This window comes from Vombatus ursinus, unplaced genomic scaffold (assembly GCF_900497805.2).
Source record: "Vombatus ursinus unplaced genomic scaffold, bare-nosed wombat genome assembly UNPS02014820.1, whole genome shotgun sequence".
Taxonomy (NCBI): Eukaryota; Metazoa; Chordata; class Mammalia; order Diprotodontia; family Vombatidae; genus Vombatus; species Vombatus ursinus.
Genome location: NW_020954598.1, coordinates 20,469,643 through 20,488,724, shown reverse-complemented (window position 1 = coordinate 20,488,724; position 19,082 = coordinate 20,469,643). Strand labels below are relative to the sequence as shown.

The 19,082-nt window shown below is 41.5% G+C and overlaps 1 protein-coding gene and 1 long non-coding RNA gene across 3 annotated transcripts in view; one reads left to right on the top strand and one right to left on the bottom strand.

Annotated features, from left to right (window-relative positions):
- The window catches only part of LOC114024135, a 29,090-nt gene extending 23,288 nt beyond the window's left edge, over positions 1 to 5,802 (top strand). The window contains exon 3 of the long non-coding RNA XR_003566874.1: positions 5,546 to 5,802. This is a non-coding gene — a long non-coding RNA (uncharacterized LOC114024135). The remainder of the gene's footprint in view (positions 1 to 5,545) is intronic.
- Positions 1 to 15,821, bottom strand: part of POC1A (POC1 centriolar protein A) — a 176,088-nt gene extending 160,267 nt beyond the window's left edge. The window contains exons 1-6 of one of the 2 annotated variants that reach the window (XM_027837050.1): positions 15,569 to 15,821; positions 9,005 to 9,089; positions 8,125 to 8,296; positions 7,039 to 7,218; positions 4,726 to 4,833; positions 3,362 to 3,477 (exon numbers count right to left, since the gene is read on the bottom strand). In XM_027837050.1, coding sequence (XP_027692851.1) covers positions 3,362 to 3,477; positions 4,726 to 4,833; positions 7,039 to 7,218; positions 8,125 to 8,296; positions 9,005 to 9,089; positions 15,569 to 15,586 — 679 coding nt within the window. In that variant the 5' untranslated portion in view covers positions 15,587 to 15,821. The remainder of the gene's footprint in view (positions 1 to 3,361; positions 3,478 to 4,725; positions 4,834 to 7,038; positions 7,219 to 8,124; positions 8,297 to 9,004; positions 9,090 to 15,568) is intronic. The other variant, XM_027837049.1, reaches the window with a different exon arrangement.
- Positions 15,822 to 19,082: the final 3,261 nt, after the last annotated feature.

The following is a 19,082-nucleotide window of genomic DNA, read 5'->3' as shown; positions in this document are numbered from 1 at the left end:
GGAAGGGGATAAGAGAAGGGGGGGAGAGATAGAAGGGAAGGCAGATTAGGGGAAGGCTTATACAGCATGCATGCCATCTTGGGGTGGGGGGAGGGACGAGATGGGGAGAAAATTTGGAACTCAAAATTCTGTAGAAGTGAATGTTGAAAACTAAAAAAAAAAATACATTAAAAAAAAAAAAAAGAAATGGCACCAAATACCAACAAACAGGAGCCTGTCCAAAGAAGGAAGACACTACAGTCTTCCTAGAAAGACCCTACTGAAGATGCTGGGGATGTTTAGCTTGAAGTGAGAAGGCTTCCAGGGGCCATGAACACCTCTCCAAGTATTTAAAGGCTTGACCCCAGGGAGCAGAAATAACTAGTGAAAGTTTCACAAAGGCAGACTGCAGCTCAATGTAAAAAAAAACTTAACAATGAGAGTCATTAGAAAGAGCAACGCACAACAGTTCCCTCTCATTAAGCAGAACTTACAGGACTACTTGCTGGAGATATTATAAAAAGGATATAGGTCAGAGAGCAGCTGGACTAGATGGCCCACAAGCTCTTTTCCAATCTTTCTACAGTAGTTACACAGCTGGTATAAGCCACAGCCCAACAAAGCATCTGTCTTCTCCAAATATTTATAGAGTTATATGAACCAACAAATCTCCAACAAATAATGTTGTTACATACAAGAGAGTTCAGAGAATAAGGAGGGAGAGGGTAAAAGTGGAAAAAAGGAGCAAGACGTTATATTGTTACATTATAACTTTCCAGCATTGAAACCTCTTTTACACTCTGGAGAGGCAAAGCTGGCTAAACTGTTCTAGAGACATGCTACCTCTGAGGCTATAAAGGTGGGTTGGTTATCTCAATCTTGTCAGAAAAAACCCAATGTTTCTGAAATGAACAAGGACAAAACAAAATAAATCATCTCTCAAAGAAGAATTCATCAACACTGTAGTTGTTAGTCAACAAATGACCCCATTTGGAGTTTTCTTGGCAAAGATACCAGAGTGGCCACTTCCTTCTCTAGCTCATTTTACAGAAGAGGAACTGAGGTAAACAGAGTTAAGTGAATCTCCTAGGGCCACACAGCTAATAAATATCTGGGACTGGATTTGAACTCAGGTCTTCTTGACTCCAGGCCCACTGTGCCACTCACTACATCTACATTGGGCCTTACAAAGCACTAAACTAAGTTTGGTTGAGGAGTGGAAGACACATGTTCTGTGGAACACCTCTAGGAGATTAAATTTGCCTCCTTAAAGGCCTCAATGGAATGGGATTTATTCCAAAGAGGACAAAGGCCTAGGACCACTGTTCTAAGTTTAGTCCTGAAGATACAATGTGAATTAAGATCCAAAGTACACAAGCTTATAAAAAAAAAAAAAAAATACAGCATTTTCGCCACCTAGTGGTCAACAACAGTGGCCCATCATTCAAAATAGACATCTTCACTGACTTTTCTCCCCAAGACATTCCTGTCACCAGAGACTTAACTCTCATCACCTGATGTAAACCTACCAAAGACCTGAGAAATCAATGTACACAGAGCTTGGTGACTCCTTTCTTCCTATTAATGATAACAGCTCACATATTTTTATAGCACTTTGCAACTGACAAAGTATTTTTTTTTTTTACAACAACCATTTGAGGTGGGTTATGATGACCATTTTAAAAGCACTTTCTCCCAACATCCAGCTCCTGTAACCTCATCCCTGATTTCTTCAAAGCTCCACTCAAGTACCACCTTTTCCAAATTACCTTATGCATATACGTACACACATATCATACACGCACACGCGCACGGGCTTGTACATATATGTTGTCTCTTCTGATGTAACGTAAACTCCTTCAAAGGTAAGGGTTGCTCCATTTTTGTCTTTGTACCCCCAGGGTCTAGTACAGTGCCTGGCACATAGTTAAAAACTTAATGCCTGTTAACTGATTGATGTGATTGCTGAGCCACTGTTCGTAATATCCGAACAATCACAGGGAATGAAATAGGTACCACAAGACTGAAGAAATGCAAATGGGATATTTTTCAAAATAGGAACAGAACAGAATCTATAAACTAAAAACCTAAGTGTTTGACTCTAAATCCTGAGAAAATTCTGGAATGGATCAATAAAGAGACAATTAGTCAATGCCTAGAGAAAGAAGTAGTGATTAAGATGTGACTACACAGCTTCTCCAAGAACAGGTTATAGGAGATTAACCTTATTTTTTTTTATGTCCAGGTTAAGTTAGGAGACTGAAGAGTACAGGAGATATCAGTTACCTAGATTTTAGGAGAATATCTATAATGAAGAATCCCATGCTATTCTTGAGGAGAAAACAGAGAACTGTGGACAATTCAATGGATTTGGAACTGACTGAATGGCCAGATTCAAAGGCTGGATGATCACCTACTGAAGATGTTGTGTTGGGTTTCTTGCTCAGATATAGGTTAAGACAAGATGGCCTCAGGTCCCTTCCAATTCTGAGATTTTCTTAGTAACTTTTACATCACAAAGTGGCATTAAGGGGGACTTTAATGAAGAACAGGATGAGGGTTTTTAAAAGGGGATAAGAGAAATGAACCTAGCAGTAAGAAGCCCAGACTAAATGGTAAACAGAGGAGTTAAGGGAAAGACAATAAGGAAAATTGTATCACAGTGCATGTGGTCCTGCCAAGAGGGGGCCAACCATGACAGGGAGAGAAGGGCCATGACAATAAGAAGTTTGGGGTAGAGTGGAGAGCTTAAGGTCTGCAAATATGCAAAATATCATGTGTTAGCAGAGGATAATGAGGCAAAGGACGGGGCAGCAGCAACCATGGTAGCCATGGACACAGCTCCTTCTGTGGAGAAACTACCCTCCCTCCAATGGAGCATACCACTCCCACCCCATGTTAGCACATGCTGAAGCCAAACCCCCTCAGACCTATACTAGTGACCCTAGTTGATGCACTAGGAAGGACTTCCTGACTGAGCACTATTACAACTCCTGATACAACCCCGTGGTCTGCATTGGAGTCGAGTTATTTTATTTTGAATATTAAAAAAAAGGAGTTTAATATTCTATATAACTCTTAACTCCAAGGAGCTCATCAGACACTAACTCTGAATGGGCTGTCATAGCGACAGTAACCAAACAAAACAGAAGACTGTCTGTTTCTCTCCAGACAATTCTGCTCTTTAGCATTAAGGTCCCAATCAAAACCAACAACTTTTTTCCTGACCTAGTAAAGGACTCCTCATATTTGCAAGGCAAACAGGTGCTCAATAAGTATCACAGAATGGAACAGAATCCTCTCTGACATCAGCTACGTCACAAGCTATCCTCCACAAGGAGGCCTCTGCAGTCCAGTCTCAAGGAAAGCCTCCCCAACTCACATTGATAATGCTGAAGAAGCCTGTTGGTCCTGACGTCCCACAACTTGACAGTGTTATCTGTACCAGCAGCAGCGATGCATGTACCACTGGGATGGAAGTCCACATAATTGACAAACCTAAAGTAGAAAAGACCTGAATTAGGGTCAACAGAGAGAATTCTCAATGCAATAAAAAGGGATCACACAAGAGTCAGTTTCAAGTCCTTGCCCTACTAGGTCTGCACTAAGCACACAGTAAATGATTGAAAAATAGAACTGATTGATGCAATTATTCTACAATGTTTCCACAAAACGGACCTATTTTTCTATTAAGTAACAAGTCACAATTTTAAGCCTAAGGGAAAATGGGCTGGGGCTAAGACTAAATTGAGGAAGGTTTACTAAATATACTGTTTCGGCGTTTTTAAAATCAGACTATAGGCCTCAACATTAAAGTGTCACCACAAAGCTTCCAGTGTTTTTCTGGCCAATACTCAATAGCCACATGACATTTTGCTTGTCTAGAGAAGTATTTAGGCCCAAAGGTGTGACACAGATGTTCCCCCAGACCCTAACTTTTCACCTACTGGTCAGGAGAGAGATCTTAGAATTTCACTAAGGAAATCTGCATGTTATCATCAGTTCAGGTGCTCATATTATAAAAGTTGCCAACCAAAATAACAGAAGATGAAATTACATCAACAATTCTGGACAAGTCACCATTTAAATAAATCCTTATATTTTGAATATTAAAGTACTATATAAATGTGAGCTATATTTATCAATATTTTGAAAATAATAATATTAAGATAAGCCATAACTATCTGACCATGGAAAATGTATCATAAGAGATTACTTCTAGAGCCAAAAGTTTTCAAATCCATGGAATTACAAAATAAGGCGGCTTAAAATACACTTTCCTTTCTGATAAGATTTAATTACATTTACATGGACTTTTAATATCACAGTTCTCCGTGTTATAAAACTAGAAAAAGGAGCTACCTTAACATTTAAATTGCCTAAGTCAAAACCTTCCTGTTTTTTGTAAGCACTTTGAAGTGATTAAGTCTTATATCTAGTCACTAACATGAAAGTTGTAAATCGTATCTGTATTTGCTGCTTTCCTTCCCAGTAGAGAATTTGATGAGCATCTGTAGAAATTATCAGACATTATTTGTTACACTAATTTATGTCCCAAGTATGTAACAGCTCTCTGACATCACCTCGGGCAAAAATGGCTTTTTAAAAATAGGAAGTGAATGGATAGTTGTCACATTTCACCACCTGTGTTTCACAGGCAACTAACCAGACAACACAGACTGGAAGGCAGTTTGTAAGTGTGAGGATAGAGGAGGGACAGGCTGACAGGCTCAGTGGCAGGCTTACCCGCCATGTTCACAAAAGGAATGCACACATTCTCTGCTAGTCTTATCCCACAGCTTGACAGTTTTATCATCACTGGCAGACACGATCAGCCTTCCATCAGGAGAGAATCTGAAAAGGAAGCAAGGCATCATTTTTATACCATCTATTAGGTTAGTCTAGGCAGAGTGAAACAGATGTACAGATGCAGTTGTTAGCTACGCTGGGAGGATGGTCTCACTGGAAGAAGGGTGTTGCTTTTATTTAAGATTCAAATCATTCGTTTTCTGCTCCTGCGGGCTCCAGTTGAATCAGACACAATTCCAGCATTTCCCAACATATCGCACCCAGGACAGTATCATTATTCCAGGCAGGCCTAAATTTCAGAGACATAACTCACAACAGGAATAGAAACTGCTTCAGCAGATAGTATTAAGTATGAGATCACAAGGGAATGAGGAGTAGGGATTAGTGATTCATGAGGATGGCAGGATCCCAAGGTAAATGGCAAGCAATCTCACTCCTCACCAACATCACAATGGGATTCTGACAGTAGTAAAGCCCCCATGGAGTGATCAATGATCTAACATAACATACTTACACTTCAGCCCACCTCAGGGGCAGCCAAGAGTTATCAACACATCTATCAAGCAGATTTTATCACCTTTTCCTTTCAGTCAGTCAATAAATGTTTCCTAAGCACCTACTATGTGCCAGGCTGGGGATATAAAAAGAGACAAAAGATAGTCCCTGCCCTCAAGGAGTTCACAATCTACTGGATTGTGAGCTAAGTCCTTAAATGTCCTCTCTTCAATTCTTTCTTTCTTTCTTTTGTTTTCTGCAGGCTTTCCTGAATCAATGAGAAAGCATTTTAAGCACTTCCTGATAAAAGGTGCAGTATAAATCCAAACTGCTATATTCATTCAACAAAGACTTATTAAATGTCTACTGTGTGCAGAACACTGTCCTAGGCACTGGAGATGTGACATCATTCCTGCCATGAAGGACCTAACAACCCCGTAACGACGGCTAAGAAGTTACTTTCCAAGAGAACATGTAGCAACCATAAAAACTATGCCCCAAGAGCAACAGAATAGCCCATGTGCCTCTACAAGATCAAAGTACTATATTTTAAACAGGAAGCATTTAGGAAAGTAAAACATTGTTCCTACTTTGGAAAATACAGTAGGATAAATAGAATACACTATAGATAAGGAAAAGAAGTCTTCTATGTGCACAAAAGGAAAATGTACAAGGAGACAGTGATAAGAAAAAAGATATTAAGTACAAAATACATGTCGAAAGGAATAAATAATGGGAAATCATATAATGGGAAATCACGTATCTTTAGAATCAAGAGCTGAGAAGAAGATTAATAGCCACAGGCCTAGCTTGTAATGCTTGAGCCCATAATTTCTAGTGTAGCAGGAATATTTCATTTATCCTTTTTTGCTCCTCCAGACCCCTCCCAGAAATAAAATATGTGCTTCAGGTCACAAGTTTCACCAAGCCTGAGTCACTCTAAACTAGGGCATCTTGCCCCTTCGTGGCACCAAGACGGAGAAGCTCTCAAACCAGTATTAGGAATTTTACCCAACTGGGTTTCTTTCACCTCTCCTCCAAACCCAAGCGTGAAGCCTCCTAAATACTATATAATCATTTAGCTAACTAGCTATCCCACCTTCTTCCTCTCTAAGAGGATAGAAAGTACTATCACTACAACTAAGAATCAACCCTATTACTACAAAGAATGTAGCACCTCTCCAAAAGTATACAAAGGCAAATCATCTAGCACACAGTTCTTTCAAAGGGTTTGAAGACAGAAATCATGTCCTCCCTATCTTCTCTAAGCCAAGTATCCGTCCTCTATCAAGTTCTCATGAAGGTTTTTTTCAAGTCCCCTCCACAAACTGGTGCTCTTTCTCTGGACATGCTCTAATTTGTCAATATTCCTTTAAAAATGTGGTGCCTAGATCTGCACACAATATAATCAGAATTACCTCTAATTAAGAATAAACTATAGTAAAAAGCAAAAACCAAGAAAGAAAATCTATAACTCTGTGCAATAAGGATGGCCAAGGTGTAAATGCTCAAAGCCAAAGAGCAAGGGACGTGGGAGGGGTAACAGTGGAGTGGTGGAGACTATAAATTCTCAGCTTACTAGGAAATAAGATCACATACAAGAGTCCAGGTTGGACCTAATATCCCACCACACCCACAAACACACACACACACACACACACACACACAAGTTATCTGTAAATAGCTATTTTATATATAATGTTTAAATAAAATTACATACTCCTCTCCTTTCTTCTCATGAAGGATATGACTTACTTGGCACAGCGGACCCAGTTGATGTGCTGGCTGAATGAGAACAAAAATTTCTGGCGGTGCACTGTCCACACTTTTACTGTTTTGTCATCTGAGGCTGTCACCAATGACTGACCATCATTGGAAAAATGGACACTTCTTACAGTTCCTGTGTGAGCTCTGAAAACTGTAGATTCACCTTTGCTAAATGCAAAGACACCAGGTCATTAAAAGTCACTTTAGAAATCATTACACAGTACAGTAAAAAGCCCTCCTGGTTCCCAAGTATATCCCTCTAGTATAAATTCAGGTACAAGTATGTGTCTATCCTAAGACAAAGATGGAACAGGGACCTAAATGGGCCTGGATTTGGGTACAGAGTACCCAATAACCTTCTAATGTCATACTGCAGTTATCACAGTCCCCTTTTACAAGTGACTAAAATGAAGTGATTTCTCGGCCCTCACACACGAATGAGCATCACTGGCAATATGTGAACACCCAGGTCTTCTTGACTCCAGCCACTGTTAGTCTGCAGAGCCCATGGCAGCCCCAGCCACTGCCCATTTCAGAGGAAGAATAACAAAACTGGTCAAAGTAATCATGTCCCTGAAGGCTGAGGATGGTCCCCCTGAAGGGCAATTAGCAAACTACTACAAATTCACTTAGAGATGATTCCATGCCAAAGAAACTGAGCCCCCACAACCTGGCTATCTTGCTCCTCACAAAGACTACTAAGAAGCAGCCTACAATACTGGAAAGAGCTCTGGCCTGTGGTGCAGAAGTTCTGGTCTAAATTCCCAGCTCTGTTCTTTATGAGCTGTGTGACCCTGGGTAAATTGCTTTCCCTTTCTGGACTTCATTTTCCTCATTTGTCAACAAAGTGGGGGTGGGACTTGACAACACTAGATTACATCTAAGATTCCTTTGAGAACTAATGACCTATGCCCTCTCTCTAAGTACGATATAGGGACAGGAAGGGGAATGAAGAGAAAAAGGTCTTCACAGAGATAATTGTGAAGAGAATAGCAATAGCCCTTAGACTCATGATTTCTAACAAACCAGCCAATGAGATAAGAGTTTTACAGAAAAGAAGATGAGTATACTTACAGATTTGGCACCCATATTCGGACAGTTTTATCTCTAGATCCTGATGCCACAAGGTGACCAGAAGGGGAAAACTGAACACACATCACTGCGTCTTTATGCCCCACAAAACGATAGGCTCTCATATGAGGTTTCATGTGCCAGATCATCAAACATGAATCCATGCTGCCACTTACTAAATCAATAATTAAAGTTCTAGTTAATATGGATGCACATTATTCTGAATAATCATATATAATAAAAAGGACAGAATTTTCCCCTTCATAGATGAAAAATGGCACTGTGCCTACTTTTAGCAAGGTATATGCTTTAAGTTTTTCTGGTAATGACAGATTTCACTGAGCCAGCAGTGTCCTCAGTACTGAAGTACAGTCTATGAACATGCAAATGACCTTGGCCACTATCCAACTAAAGTGACCAGCCACACACAGTAAATAATCCAAACCATCAAATAGCAACTCCATTAAAAAAAAAATTTCCAATGACAGCAGAGAACCCCAAACAGCACAGAATTCCCAGTAAAATTAGAAATAATTTTGAATACATATAATTATTTTTCATTCCACAAATATTCCTGAGCTTGCATATAAGATAACTTATGAGAAATATATAATCCCTGATCTCAAGGATTTACAGATTATGGATACCATTAGAAGGTATAGATAACATGCAGTAAATTAAATGGGTTTTTACGCAGATACATGCAACTTCTAAAACAACCAAAAATTTCATCTTGCCCAATTAATTTGCTCAGTCAAAGCTATAGAAATCATGACTTCTCATTTTCCATTTGATTCCTCACATATACAAATGCCCACCTCCACACATACCCCATTTTATTCTAAAATATATGAGCGCCTTCAAGAACACAAGATGACTTTACCTAACTGCTTCATGTTGAAATTGAAGTCCACACTGGTGACAGCATCTTTGTGGCCTCTGAAATTTCTCTCCAATGATGGATCATCCTGCAGAACCGGAAAGTATTTCAAATGCAAACTAACAGTAGAAAAGAGAACAAGAAACCTTTGCACAGAAACCTGTTTCCACAACAATCAGAAAATGAGTGCTATGAGAAGTTAACTGCAGTTTTCTAAATCTACCAAACACTAGAGGAAAAAGGTGCCTCTGAGGCACCAACTTGACAGCTCTCTCCACCCTCAAGCATACACATTGAGTTCTTAGTTCCATATCCCAAGAATATTATGAAATTAGAAATTACATGATCAGTCTACAGCTAGTTCAAAATTAATCCTGAACAGATCACTGGAAATAAAGAAAAGATCACAAATTTGGATCTAGAAGATACCTTAGAGAACATCTAGTCCCACAGCCTCCTTTTATAGAAGAAACTGAGTCTAACAAGGCTATGTGATTGACCTAAGGCCATCGGGGGAAGTGCCTGAGAAGAGATCTGAGTGTTCATCCTCTGACTCTTCAATTTACTGCTTCCCACAGACCAGACTAGAAAGTCACTCATCTTCAGTATGGACTAGCATCATTCTTCCACAACCCATCTGCTCTGCTGATGCTGCTGTGTGTGGGCTAGCTAATTAAATGAGCAGTTGGGAAAGCAGCCTTGGAAAAGATCAGGTACAAAGGGAGATAGGAGATTAAACATTCTGTTTTGAATTGACTACATATAATAAGCATACACCAACCCAGATAAAAACCCACATACTGGAAAAACAGCTCTCTTCTACATATTCTGCATGTGTATGGGGAAGGGGAAGAGACAGTGAAGAGGGGGAGGTTGCCAGAATTTCCTATTGTCAAGAGGCTCCATTGCCTTCAGAGAAGTCACATTGAGAACACAGCTCTCACTACTGGCTCTTCATATTGAGATTCCCAGAAACAAAAGACAAGAAGTGAATCCCTAACCACTCTCCAAAAAGATGGGTCAACCTGGAAAGCACTGTCCCACGTGAAAGGAGCAGGCCCTAGAGTCTGGCAGCTCATGCCGACTGTAGCAGTCAATGACGGATGTGAGACCCTGAAATTCATACAGACCCTTGCAGCTCCTGAGATCTAGGCCTGTCTTCACATTCAGCTTAAACAATTCAATAAACATTACTACCATGTGTGAGGCATGGAAGAAATAAACACTCTGCTCTCAAGAAATTCACATTCTTCTAGAAGGCATCTGACATGTACTTTGGGAGGAAGAAGGGTGAGAGACAGGGCCCACTCCCAAATTGCCCAAAATCAAACTGATTCCCCAGCCAAGACACACCTTAAAAGGTACAATGCCATAATGCCAATTCAGCCCCTTTTGCTCTTCCAGACCCCAGGGGATTACACAGCTCTACACTGAGCATTTGGGGTAAAGTTTAGACACGAAGCTACTAAAGCATTTCCAATGATTCCACTCCCCAGCTGAGTTCTCCTTTCTCTGAACTCCTACAACCTTTGCCAGGATAAGAATATGTGGCCCACCCACCATGATGTTATTTTTTTAAAGGCGGGGAGGTGAGGGGGCTAAGGACTCCAAAGAAGCATATCTACTTCTCCAAAGGTACAAAACAACTCTCCTTTGTAAATTAGGTCTACAAACACTTTATTCACCACAATCTTAAGGAATTCTTTTTTGTATGCACTCATTCTTCCCGACACTCTGTGCACTTTCGGAAGGAATGACTGGCCTATGCTTGGTCTTTTCAGGGTACTGGATGTTCCATTATTCCACGATCTTGGGGACTGCTCAGGCTAGGGACCTGCAAGTTTTCAGTATACCCAAAATGATCTGATCCAGAATGAAATCTAAGCACTACCCTGTTAGTCTAAGCTCTGCAAGCTCTTGACTTGGGCTTGGTTCTAATCAATACTACTGTAGACTTGCCCCAGTTGGAGCACTGGTAAACTACTGTTGAGCTTGGCCACCTTCAACCAGCTAGAAAGCTCAGTGGGTTCAGAGCGACAGAACTGCAGGTTTCACTTTGGTATGGGGTACCTATCCTGGTTTTTCTGCTGCAGACTTCAGACTAGGTTGGCTGCTCTAAGGCCCCACTCTGCTCACAGGGTCAGACTCATAGTTGCTGTTTACTTCTGTACTTATTCTCACTCGGCATACAACTTAGGGCCTTGACTTCTCCTGCCCTGGAATATCACCTCTTAGCTCAGGTGCCCTCCTTGGTTCCTACTGGATTTGTGACCCAGCAGCGTGCAGTGAGTGACACATCTGCCAGCTGGCAGTTCTTATTCTCTACCCAAGATCAGGTTGCTCTGCCAGATCTAGGACCCGTTCTTACCTTGGTACACAGCCACCGGCAGGCCCTCATTCAGTCCCCAAGCTGGACTGCTCTAAGCAGTCATTCTGGGCTAGACTCTATCCCATGTCCAAAGAGTGCTATCAACCCATCAATCAGCAAGCATTTATTAAGCACCTACTATGTGCCAGCTCTGTAGATACAAAGACAAAAATGAGATGGTCTCTGCCCTCTAGGAGCTGACCGTCTACACCCTCAGCCATAAAAATGGTTTGTTATGAATTTTTTTAGATTTCCTGACCAGGACTTAGTCTGGTGGATTTTCTAGACTTTGTGGAGGAATTGTGGTGGAAGCTCATCTATACTACCTCCTTCCACTCCTCCACCTTTGCTAGTGTCCCCAAGAGCTTCCTAATGGATCTATCTTCCTGCCTCAAATCTCTCCCCATTCCAATCCATCCTCTACACAGCTGCCAAAGTGATTTTCTCAAAGTTTAGGCTTGATTATGTCACTTCCATACTCTACTAGCTCAAAGATCAAATAGAACCTGCTGTATCTGGCATTTAAATATCTTTACAACCTGACCCCTTCTTAGCTTTCTCATTGAAGTTACAATTACTCCCTCCATGCACATTACACTCCAAACAAACTGGCCTTCTTCTAACTTTGGACTGGCTATTCCCCACGTCTGGAATGTACTCCCCCAACACCTTTATCCCTTAGAATGACTTCCTACAAGCATTAGTTCAAGTACCAACTTCTTCATGAAGTCTTTCCTCATCACACCCCACCCCTAGCTGCTTTTAACTTCCTCCTCAAAATCACTTTTTATCTATGGGAGTATTTTCTATATATAAATACATGCATACATACATATAGGTGTATGTATGTACATATGTGTTATATATGTAATATATACCATACATAGTGTGTGTGTATACACACATTTATATAAACAGTTTTCCTCTTCTAGACTGTCAGCTCCTAGAGGGCAGGGATCATCTTGTTTTTTAGTCTTTGCATCTACAGTGCTGGCACATATTAGGTGTTAATAAATGCATGCTGATGGGTTGAAGAACAGGCAAAGAGAGGTAAATGTGGTCTATGTCACCCAGAGATGGAATAACTACAAAACAAGGAAGGTGAAAGTGCTTGAGATGGGGCAGTGTGATACAATGGAAAGAGAACTGGGCTTGGGGGTAGAGTGTCATAGCACTAGAGTTCAGAATTAGAAGGGACCTTCAAGATCATATAGCCCAACCCCTCATTTTACAGGTGAGGAAACTGAGGTCCAGAGAAGTAACTAAGGAGGCAAGGAATAATAGAGAAGGAATTCCAGACTTGAAGTTAGACGAAACCTAAGTTCAAACCCTCCAATATTACCGTATAACCATATGCAAATCACTTTCCCTTTATGAATCTCAAATTCCTCATCTATAATAAGTGGATATTACCTATACTACTTACCTCATAAGGTTTTCTGAACATCAAATGAAGTGTATGTAAAACGCTGTGTAAATCTTAAAACACTAAATGTCTGCTTTTATTATTATTGCCATTTAAGATTCTACATCTAGTAAGGCCAATATGCAAAACCAGTTTTTGACTCATCTTGAGTGTTCTTTCTACAAATAACTTCCCGTCCCTCCCCCCAATATGCCACTACCTTCACACACAAAAAGTCTGTGCAAATAGGTGGACAGTGAAATAAATTTTCATTTATATTGTTTTAGAGGGGGAAAAAACAACAAAGGAAAAAGCAATGAGAGAAAAAACGCCAAAACCTTTGAACAAAATACAACAGTATGTAAAATACTTGGGACACAGAATAATTTTGATAGTTTCCTTTCTTGATAGCAATGGTAATGCATACATGCAAGCTTCTACTGAGACGGGGCTGACTCAGAACACATGACCTTGACCAGATGAAACGAGATTAACCTGGTTTCCCTACCTGTAGTACTCCATCAGTCAAGTGCTCTAAGTGTTGATTTTGCTTCATACTTAGGTGTTTCATTGTCCTCTTTTATTGTACTTTTAATTCTGTGTTTTTTAAGAATGGATATGACTCCAAGGAAAAGTACAAAAGTTGTAGCTCCTAAAAAGCATACTTCGATGACGATTAGATATTTATTGCAGGGGTCTGGTGGTGTGGGCAGTCAAGCATTTCAAGGATCATTTAAGGCCACAATGATGGTCAGTTACACCCAAACAAAAGGAAAGGTGAAAAACAAATAACATCAAGAACTCATAAGCTATTACTGTCATAGTCTAATTCACCCTAAAAAACCAAGCAAAGACCTTCAGAAGGACCTGGAACCTGGAGGGGCTATTACTAATTCCTTAACAATGCAGCACAGGCTTCTTAAAGTTGGAAGAACAGAGAATACACATTTTAAAAAAAACATGCCAACTACTGCTATGAAGAAAAAATACACTTGTCATGGGGAACAAAATACAAAAATACTAGTATACTGAAGAGTGGGAAAAGTTAATTTTTTTCATTCAAGGCTTTAATAAAATCGGCACAAATCCAGGTGATTAATAAGATCCTGATATCTTCCACAGATATAAAACATCCAATCAAAAAATGTTTTGGGTATTTTTTTTTAACTTCCACTGGGCCTAAAAGGCTGGTCTCAACTGAAGGAAATGATAAATTATGATATATAATGATATACTGAGAGGCAGAATTGCTCAGAATTACAAAAATTCCCAAATGGAGATGGAGTACTGCAACACAGTCTTACACCATGCCACAAGTCACAAAATAAAGAAATGTATCTTAAAGATGGAGATAGAGGTAGTTAGGCAGCACAATGGACAGAGCACCAGCCCTGGAGTCAGGAGGACCTGAGTTCAAATCCGGCCTCAGACACTAGGCAAGTCACTTAACTCCAATTGCCTCACCAATTAAAAAAAAAAATGGAGATAAACACAATGACCAGAGAACTTGCCTGTTTTAAAACGCATTGAAAACTTAGGGACTATAATCAAGGGTAGACTTGGGAAAATGGACTATTTCTCAAAGGTATGCTTAATAATCAATGTGATAAATTTGTGCTTTTATGATGAATTAAAGAACAGGACAAAATCTTGAGAACTCAACATGAATCATATAAAAGAGGGCTTCTTAATCGTTATTTTTGTGCTCTGGACCCATTAGACTCTAACCTCCTAGGGCTGTCTTTTGCCTCTCTTTGTACCCCTCCCCCCATGGCACACTGACATGGCACACAGTAGGTGGCACACAGGGCATTTTAAGTGATCAATTGACTAGACTCTTTGGCAATCTAGTAAAACTCATGAACCCCTTCTCAGAATGTTTTGTAGGCTCTGTTCATAACTCAAGGAAATGTTAAATTTCAGTGAAAATAAAGAATTGCCTTCCCTCACCAAAGCTCATGGTTCCCCTGAAACCTATTCACAGGCTCTCTGGCTTCAAATCACAGCTAAAATCCCACCTCCTACAGGAAGCCTTCCCCAATCACTCTTAATTCCAGTGCCTTTCCCTCCTTCTGTTAATTACTTCCTCTTTATCCTGCGTAGAGCTAGCTTTGTATTAACTGTTTGCCAGTTGTTCCCAACTGGCTCCCATTAGATTGTAAGCTTCTTGAGGGTAGGAACTGTCTTTTGCTTCTTTTTCTATCCCCAGCTCCTGGCACAGTGCCTGGCACCTAGTGGGCGCCTAGTAAGTGCTTACTGAATTATGGTAAAAACAAGTGAAAAAGGCGTATTTTGCATATTGCTGAGATGCACAAAGCTGCAAAGTTTATTGTGCTGGACAATATATTTCATCCCTTTACTGTATCCCAGGTCATTCGCAGACTGCCCTAAGATTCGATTTGCTCAAATTTCCACCGAAACTCAGAGGAGTTGAGGCCTCCCATTTACGAGCTGGCCCACAGCACACCCCCCCCAAAGGAAAACAATTTGTTAAAAAGTCATTAGAAAGGGTCAGATTTGGACCCCAGGCTTCCTGATCCCCACTTCAGGTCCCTTCCCATCACATCCCATTCCTGGAGCAAGAGCGGAGCCTTCTCTTCTCCGCACCATCCCGACGGGCATTCATTAAGCCCCTACTTTATGCAGAGCCCAGAGCCCGCGCCCGGCGCCGACGGCCCTGGGGGAGGGGCCGCCCCAATCACCCTCAGCCCCCCCGGGCCTCAGCTTCCCCCGGCCCAGGAAGCGCGGCTCCCACCCCCCCCCAGCCGCCCCGGCCCGAGCCCCGAGCCCTCACCAAGCAGGGGGCCGCCATAGCGCCGGCCGGCCCGAAGTTCCGGCAGTTCAGTTTCCGCGCCCCCAACCGCCGCCAATAGCAACGACATCCGCGCCTTAAAGGGGAGGGACCGCCCCGCAGGGCATTATGGGGGTATTTTCCCCGCCGAACGGAAACCGGCAGCTGGGAAAGGTCCTGTCTCTGCTCCGCCCTTTCTCCATCTCTTCATTTAGCCTGCAATTGGCATACCGTTTCTCCCTTTTCCTTCCCGCCCACCCCGGCCTCCCCTCTATCTCCAATGGTCTCACACTCCTTCCTCCTTTCCCTCCCCCGACAAGCTGGAAGGCGGGACAAAGTGCGAAGGGGCCGCGCAGCCTCAGTAAGTGCAAATTATCCAGGCCGCGGACACCTTCGACTAGCAACAGTGGGCGCTGTGGAGACGGGCCTTGGGGTGTTTTGTTACCGTTAGGCGTGGCTAGGAATGGATTAAATATTTAAACAAAGCCATGAGGAGGGTGGGGACGCTCTTCTCTGGGCTCCGCCCTCCCCAGCCGGGCATCTCGGTTTCCTAGCAACTACCAAGCCGGAACGGAAGAGGCGGTGAGAGCGGAAGCGGAGTGGAGGGTGAGCAGCGGGAGTTTGGAAAGCGTCATTTCCGGAAGGAAGTGAGATGCTGACCCAAGCCCGGAAATCCGGAACTGGCTAATTCGACTTTCCGCGCTGCTGTGGTCTTCCTGCGGTTCCAATGTCTCCAGAACCTCAGTCTGTAAAGTAGATATTTGTTGTTGCTCGACCCTGCCGGACTCTTTGTGACCCCATGGACCGTAGACCACCAGACCCTTCTATTCTCCGCTATCTCCCAAAGTCTGTTCCAGCTCACGTTCGTTTTTTTCCATGACTCTTATCTATCCTCGTCCTCTGCCATCTCCTTCTCCCTTTGCCTTCAGTCTCTCCCGACATCAGGGTCTTTTCAGTGAGTCCCATCTTCTCGTTATGTGGCTAAAGTATTTAAAGCTTCAGCCTCAGTATTTCACCTTCCACTGAATAGCCTGAATTAATTTAAGTATGATTTGCTGTCCTTGCTGTCCAAGGGACTTGCAGAAGACTTCTCCAGCACCTGAATTCCAGCAAGAGTTCAAGCTCAGCTTTCCTTATAGCCCGACTCTCACTGCCATGCATTGCTGCAGGAAAAACCAAAGTTTTGACTTATACAGACCTTTGTTGGCAAGGTGATGTCTCTGCTTTTTAGGATGCTGTCCAGATTTGCCATAGCTTTCCTTCCCAGGAGCAAGGGTCTGTTAATTTCATGACTGCAGTTGCCCTCTGCAGTGATCTTTGAGCCTAAGAATATAAAATCTGACACTGCTTCCATTTCATCTCCCTCTACATGTCAGGAAGTGATAGTGGGTTTTTTTTTTTTTAATGTTAAGCTTTAAGCCACCTTTTACACTCTCTGTCACCCTCATCAAGAGGCTTCCTAATTCCTTTTCACTTTGTGCCATCAGAGTGGCCTACTTAAGGATTAGGGTGTAAACTCATCCTTTCCAGTCCAGGTGACCACTGTTGAGTTTTCCAAATTTGCTGGCATATTGAGTGCAGCACTTTAGCGACATCATCTTTTAGGATTTTAAATAGCTCAGCTGGAATTCTGTCACCTCCATTAGCCTTATTGTTAGCAATGTTTCCTAATGCCCATTTGCTGATGTTAAGATCTTTCTTGGGTAGTTCTTTTGTATATTCTTGTCACATTTTCTTAATCTCTTCTGCTTCTATGAAGTACCCACCATTTTTGTCTTTTATCATGCCCATTTTTCCATGAAACGATCCCTTGATATCTCCAATTTTCCTAAAGAGATCTGTCTTTCCCATTTTATTGTTTCTTCTATTTCTTTGCATTGCTTATTTAAGAAAACCTTTTCTCTCCTTGCTTTTCCCTGGAATTCTGCATTCAGTTGAGTATCTTTCCCTTTCTCCTTTACCTTTTGCACGCCTTCTTTCCTCAGCTATTTGTAAAGCCTCATCAGATAGTTATTTTGCTTTTTTGCTCTTCTTTTTCTTTAAAATATTTTGTTGCTGCCTCTTGTACAATATTGCGAACCTCTGTCCATAGTTGTTCAGGCACTCTATCTACCAGATCTAATACCTTAAATCTATTCATCATGTCCACTTCCTATTCATAAGGGATGTTATTTAGGTCATATCTATATGGTCTAATTGGTTTCCCCACTTTCTTCAATTTAGGTCTGAATTTTGCAATAAGCTTATGATCTGAGCCACAGTCTTCTTCTGACTGTATAGAGCTTCTCCACCTTTGTGTGCAGAGTATATAATCAATCTGATTTTAATATTGACCATCTGGTGATGTCCATGTGTAGATATGCCATGTGGGTTGTTGAAAAAAAGTGTTTGCCACAACCATTGAGTTATCTTGACAAAACTCTATTGGTATCTGCCCTGCTTCATTGTGTACTCCAAAGTCAAACTTACCTGTTATTTCAATTATCTTTTTTTTTTTTTTGCTAGACAATTGGGGTTAAGTGACTTGCCCAGAGGCACACAGCTAGTAAGTGTTATATGTCTGAGGCCAAATTTGAACTCAGGTCCTCCTGGCTACAGGGCTGGTGCTCTATCCACTGCGCCACCTTACTGCCCCTCCAGTTATCTTTTGATTTCCTACTTTAGCACTCTAATCTCCTGTGATGAATGTGATGTCTTTTTTTGTTGTTATTTCTAGAAGATATTGTATGTCTTCATAGAAATGATCAACTTTGGCATCAGTGGTTGGAGCATAGACTTATATACTGTGATGTTGAACAGTTTGTCTTGGATTTGAACATTTATCATTTTGTCATTTTTGAGATTATACCCCAGAACTGTTTTTCTTACCCTTGCCTATGAGGGCTACTCCATTTCTTCTAAGGGATTCTTGCCCGTCATAGTATATGTAGTGATCACCTGAATTAAATTTACCCATTCCCATCCTTTAAGTTCACTGACACCCAAAATGTTGATGTTTAATCTTTCCCTGTTTGACTATATCTGGCTTACCTTGGTTTCTAGATCTGCAGTTCTGTTATACCTTGAAGAAGAATCAGCAGGCACAAATGAGGTCTTTTGTGAAGTGTACACACAGATTATGATTACATTAGTTTGGGATGGGGAGAACGGAGGGACAGGTCCTAGGGTGATAGAGTTAGAGTATGAAAGGGACCTGGAGGAAGGGATTTGATCATAGGGTCATAAATTTAGAGCTTGAAAAGGAAGAAGGAGAGGTGATAGAGTCATAGATTTTGAGCTTAATGAGGGTCATAGGAGCTTAGATTTAGAGTTTGAAAGGGACCTTGAGGAGGTGGGGGAGGATCATAGGATCATAGAAGTTATTAAGGACCTAGGAGGTCATCAAGTCCAACCCTTTATTTTACAGATGAGGAAACTGAGGCACAGAGAGTATAACTGATTTGCCCAGGGTGACATATCTAATAAGGATCTGAAGCAGGATGTGAATTCAAGTCTTCAGCCAGCTTCCTGAAAGCTG